This window comes from Dipteris shenzhenensis, chromosome 12 (assembly GCF_047967505.1).
Source record: "Dipteris shenzhenensis isolate YYH24624 ecotype China chromosome 12, Dip_SZ_1.0, whole genome shotgun sequence".
Lineage (NCBI taxonomy): Eukaryota > Viridiplantae > Streptophyta > Polypodiopsida > Gleicheniales > Dipteridaceae > Dipteris > Dipteris shenzhenensis.
Window position 1 is genome coordinate 16,196,270 of NC_141607.1, and position 4,610 is coordinate 16,200,879.

General features: G+C 47.5%; 1 protein-coding gene across 1 annotated transcript; it reads left to right on the top strand.

The window, feature by feature from the left end:
- The first annotated feature begins 634 nt into the window (after positions 1–634).
- On the top strand, positions 635–3,558 carry LOC147895887 (wall-associated receptor kinase-like 20). The gene is made up of 3 exons (XM_087382613.1): positions 635–1,481; positions 1,579–1,611; positions 1,730–3,558. The coding sequence occupies exons 1-3, from the start codon at positions 734–736 to the stop codon at positions 2,797–2,799; spliced, it is 1,851 nt and encodes a 616-aa protein (XP_087238739.1). The 5' UTR covers positions 635–733; the 3' UTR covers positions 2,800–3,558.
- The last annotated feature ends 1,052 nt before the right edge of the window (positions 3,559–4,610 follow it).

Here is a 4,610-nt window from a genome sequence, read left to right on the forward strand (position 1 = left end):
AGTGCTAGAATCCAAACCTTGGGAATTGGATGTGGCAAAGAGAGCACCTCAATTATTTCGCGTGAACAAAATTGGAGTCTCGAGGTGTGCAAGAATGGCTGTGTGGACGGACTGAGCCTTTGCGCCAAGCATCGCCCTTGGAAAGGGCGGGTGTTACTGAATTTTTGTAACACGTGGGGACGCGTTGAAATGAACATGATGGGAAGGGGAGAAGAAATGTGAACACTGAAAGGTGGATGGACTCTAGACTCTGCCGACCGGCAGGAGTTCGAGAATCTCAAAAAGGCACACGATTCAAGTCTCAAACGTGACACGAATCTCTTGGGCGCGCTGCGCAACATGGTCTATATCACATTAGATGTTACTGTCCGGCCTACCCAGTGACCAGGTCGGTTGCCACGCGGCAGGCTCCTAGTTCAACAAACTACCGTGGCGGCTAGCACAGGGCCGTGGGCCTGGAACAGCTGCACAGTGCAGGAGCCTACCACCGTACCAATTTTTCAAATCAAATCTAGAAGAACTACGGATAAAGCGACGTGCACCGAATTAAATTACGAAACCAAAAAAAACAATTATTGCCCTTTTTCATCATTTCTTCATCATCTTCTTGTTTCTTTGCCCTCTTGTGCATGAAGCTCGGCTATGGCGACGGCGGCCCTTTGCTAAGCTCGCCTATGGCGACTGTCTGGTGGTAAGAGCGGCCATAGCGTGCAGCTTGATCGTAAGCTCGGCTATGGCGATCGTCTCTCTCGCTCTCCTCTTCTCCTTGGTCATTTCTTCCATAGCAGCTCCCTGCCCTCCCTGTGGCTCCCTTCCCGTCCCCTACCCTCTCAGCACCTCCCCCTCCTGTGGCCACCCCGCCTTCCCCATCTCCTGCTCCCCCAGCTCCTCCCCTCCCCAGCTCCATTTCGTCTCCTCCTCCGGCTCTTACCCCATCCTCTCCATCAACTCCTCCTCCCAAACCCTCCTCATCTCCCCCCCTCCCCTCCCCCCCTCCTCTTGCATCAGCCCTGACCTCCCCTCCGGCGGTTTGGTCCTCAACCCCTCCGAGCCTTTCGCTGTTACCCCCTCCAATAGCCTCCTCTTCTTCAACTGCTCCCAGCTCTTGTTGCGATCGCCCCTCAACTGTTCCAGCATTAGCCCCTGTCGCCAGGCCATCGCCTCCGCGTCCCAGGCATGTAACAGCTCGCTGTGCTGCTTCATTCCCACGGCTGCTCCCTCCAACGCATACTCCATCCCTTTGAACCAATCTGTCTGCAATGCGTACACGAGTGTGGTCAGCTTCGATGCTTCTCTGCCTACCCAAGATTGGAGTTTCGGTATCCAGCTCAAGTGGAGCACCCCAAGCGAGCCTCCTTGCGCGAACCAAAGTCAATGCCCCTCCCATTCCGTCTGTACCGCCTCCGGTACCAACGCCAATCTCACCTGCCTTTGCAATTCGGGCTATACATGGGATCCCTTCACCGGAGGCTGCGAAAAAGGTCTTTCTTTGCCCACCTCCGTTGCATGTTCTTTGCTGAGTTTTTGTGTTTCGACGACGCTGCTAAACCATTTCTTCTGTTTGAAATATGCTGCCAGGCCCTTCCAAAGGCAAAACGGCCATCATTGCAGGTACATTTCACCTAACCAAGCATCCACCCAATTACGTCCAGCTAGTTGCTCTCAAGAATTCTAGCTTCAATCATCTGACGGACATTAAACCTTGTGTGGATGTTGTTGCTCGCCACAGGTGTCACATCGTCCTTGTGTGCGGCAGTTCTGGCTGTTTTGCTGACAGCGGCCATATGCAGAAGGAGACGAGCAATATTTCAAGCTCGAGCCAAGTTAACAAGGGAAAGATGCATCATATTGAGTGCGAATGGTGCAAAGGCAGCTTTGTATACTGGCCGGGACATCAAGAAGGCGACAAACGGTTTTGCGAAGGATAGATTATTAGGCAGCGGAGCTTTTGGTGATGTATACAAGGGTATCTTTGGAGATGGAACAGTGGTGGCTATCAAAGTGGCAAAAGTGGGAAATTCAAAGGGGAACGAGCAAGTGCTAAACGAGGTAAGGATTCTTTCTCAAGTTAACCACCGAAATCTCGTCAAGCTGATGGGTTGCTGTGTCGAGACAGAACAGCCCTTGTTGGTGTATGAATACGTGCCCAATGGAACTCTGTTCGAGCACCTAGGCGGGAAGAGGGGCGAGATTCTCGACTGGAAAACAAGACTAGCAGTGTCTGTTCAGACAGCCGAAGGCCTGGCTTATCTCCATTCTTCCGCTTACCCTCCCATAATCCACAGAGATGTGAAGTCAAGCAACATCCTGCTTGATAATACTATGACTGCCAAGGTATCAGATTTCGGTCTCTCACGGCTGGCAGAACCTGACTTGACGCATGTATCAACCTGTGCACAGGGTACATTAGGCTACCTAGATCCCGAGTACTATAAAAACTATCAGCTCACGGATAAGAGCGATGTCTACAGTTTTGGAGTGGTGCTCTTGGAGCTGGTGACGGCGCAAAGGGCTATCGATTTCTCTCGTGAACAAGATGATGTAAACCTTGTCATGTATGTGCAAGAAAGGTCTGCGAGGGGCACCATTGAGGAGGTTTTCGATCCATTTGTGGTGGAGACTGCATCAGAGGCTGTTATTTGTTCCTTGAAGGCGGTTACTTTTGTGGCGCTTGAATGTCTCCAAGAGAGCAGAGCAGAAAGGCCTCGCATGAAAGAAGTTGCAGAGCGGCTCCAGTATATCCTCACACAGGAAGCAGCTGCTGAAGCCGAAATGTATGCCTCTCATTTGGTGTCGTAGTTTTGTTCTCTTTGCAAAGGTGCGACTCCCTGGCACTGTGCGCTTAGCCCTCCCCGCGAAAAATATCTGTTGAACCGTCACGTCAAAGCTGCACGTCATCAGAAAACGGGAAATAGTTCTTACAGGCATGATCGGTGGGCTTGAAGTTAGCCGTACTTGGATTCTGGCTGAAACATGTGGGAAACATAATCACACGTAGGTGTATGTTCTTTAAAGCAAGGTATGAGGCCATCCTATGCTGGAAAACTAGAAAACTTAGAAGGTCTTCATGATTCGTTCATATGAACGGGTCACAAATGCGTATTCCAAGGGTCTTCAAGAAGTCGAAGTTTTCGGCTACTGCGCATTGCGTAGATGTGTTGGCGTAGTACAAGTAGTAGCAAGCTGTGTTTCCAAGGATACCTTGGATTTTCTGGTGTCTTTCTGTATGATATCTTGGGTTCCCTCCCGCCTTTGCTCTTCAGCAATATTCACTCGTTCAAAGTGTGGCATAATACCATGGTTAAGAGGGACACAGAAGCATGGCAGTTAAAATATCTCAAGATATTTGGCATCCCTTAGCTTGGATTAGAGTCATCACACGACACATTTCTCCATGATAATTTTTCCTTTATGAATTCTTAGTCATTTGAGAGCTAGTCATTTACCCCTTAGCTTGGATTAGAGTCATCACACGACACATTTCTCCACGATATTTTTTCCTTTATGAATTCTTAGTCATTTGAGAGCTAGTCATTTACCAATTTACACATCCTTGGAGTTTTTTTAGCCTGCTAGCATTTAACGTGGTCTCTTGAGGGGGGTTAGAATAGTCATATGATCATATCTTGTCTGGTCAACTCTATGGGATGTATGTAGGTTTCAATGAATTGAGGGCTCGTTTGTATCATATTTCTTAATGGCTCTCGCTTTTTAAATTTAATTAGGATTTGATTTTATTACGTTTTTCTTTCTGTTATATTTCGAGTATTAATTAATTTATCTGGCAAGGAATATAGTGAATCCAACCCATAGCCTTTAAATCTAACATGTTTCACTTTGAACTTGTTGCCTTCACAAAAGACCCCTACTTCATGGATGTAACTCCCAGGGAGGCTATCTTCAGAGACGGGAGATTAGGAGCTCTTGATTTGAAGCTTACCCCACCTATTGTAGAACCCATTCCCATCTGTCCATTAGCGATAATTCAAATCCAATATGTGTGTCCAGTCCGAAAATGACTCCCTTTTGCATCTAGGATTCTCACCTTGAGAAACCAGATCAACTAGAGTTTCCACAACAGCAGTGAAACCGGTCATGCTTATGTACTCTGCATAAAAGACTACAGCAATCAACTTCCAGTAGTAGGAAAGACTATCAACCTCGCAGAAATGGTTCAAGTCATCTTGAATGGACTAGGAGAAGGATACGAGAATCTGGTCCAGAGTAATGCCATTCAACGGCAAATTCCGACACTGGAAGAACTTCAGTCATAGTTCTACTTGGTGAAGAGCTCAGAACTCAAGCTATTCAAGCACGTAAAGGTCATTCTAAGGATCATGCATTCACAACTTCAGACAAAAGCAGAGACAAAGGCAAAGGTAGAGGCAGAGGTAGATCATATCAGAAAAGTGGTCATCATCAGCAACAAAATCAAAGTCAGCATCAGCATCAGCATCATTCTCAGCAACATCAGAATCAGTAAAGAGGAAATCATTCCAACCGAGGAAGATTCCAAGGACGAGAAAATGCATTCACTAATGTGTCAAATATTCAGTGCAACTACTGTCACAAGTTTGGACACTATGAAAGAGATTGCCGCAAGAAGCAGT

Bases quoted from the DNA above. Each gene is read 5' to 3' on its own strand.
- LOC147895887 (XM_087382613.1), top strand. From the start codon at position 734: ATGGCGATCGTCTCTCTCGCTCTCCTCTTCTCCTTGGTCATTTCTTCC. The intron at 1,482-1,578 runs GTCTTTCTTTGC...ATATGCTGCCAG, and splicing joins CACCGGAGGCTGCGAAAAAG to GCCCTTCCAAAGGCAAAACG. The intron at 1,612-1,729 runs GTACATTTCACC...TGCTCGCCACAG, and splicing joins CAAAACGGCCATCATTGCAG to GTGTCACATCGTCCTTGTGT.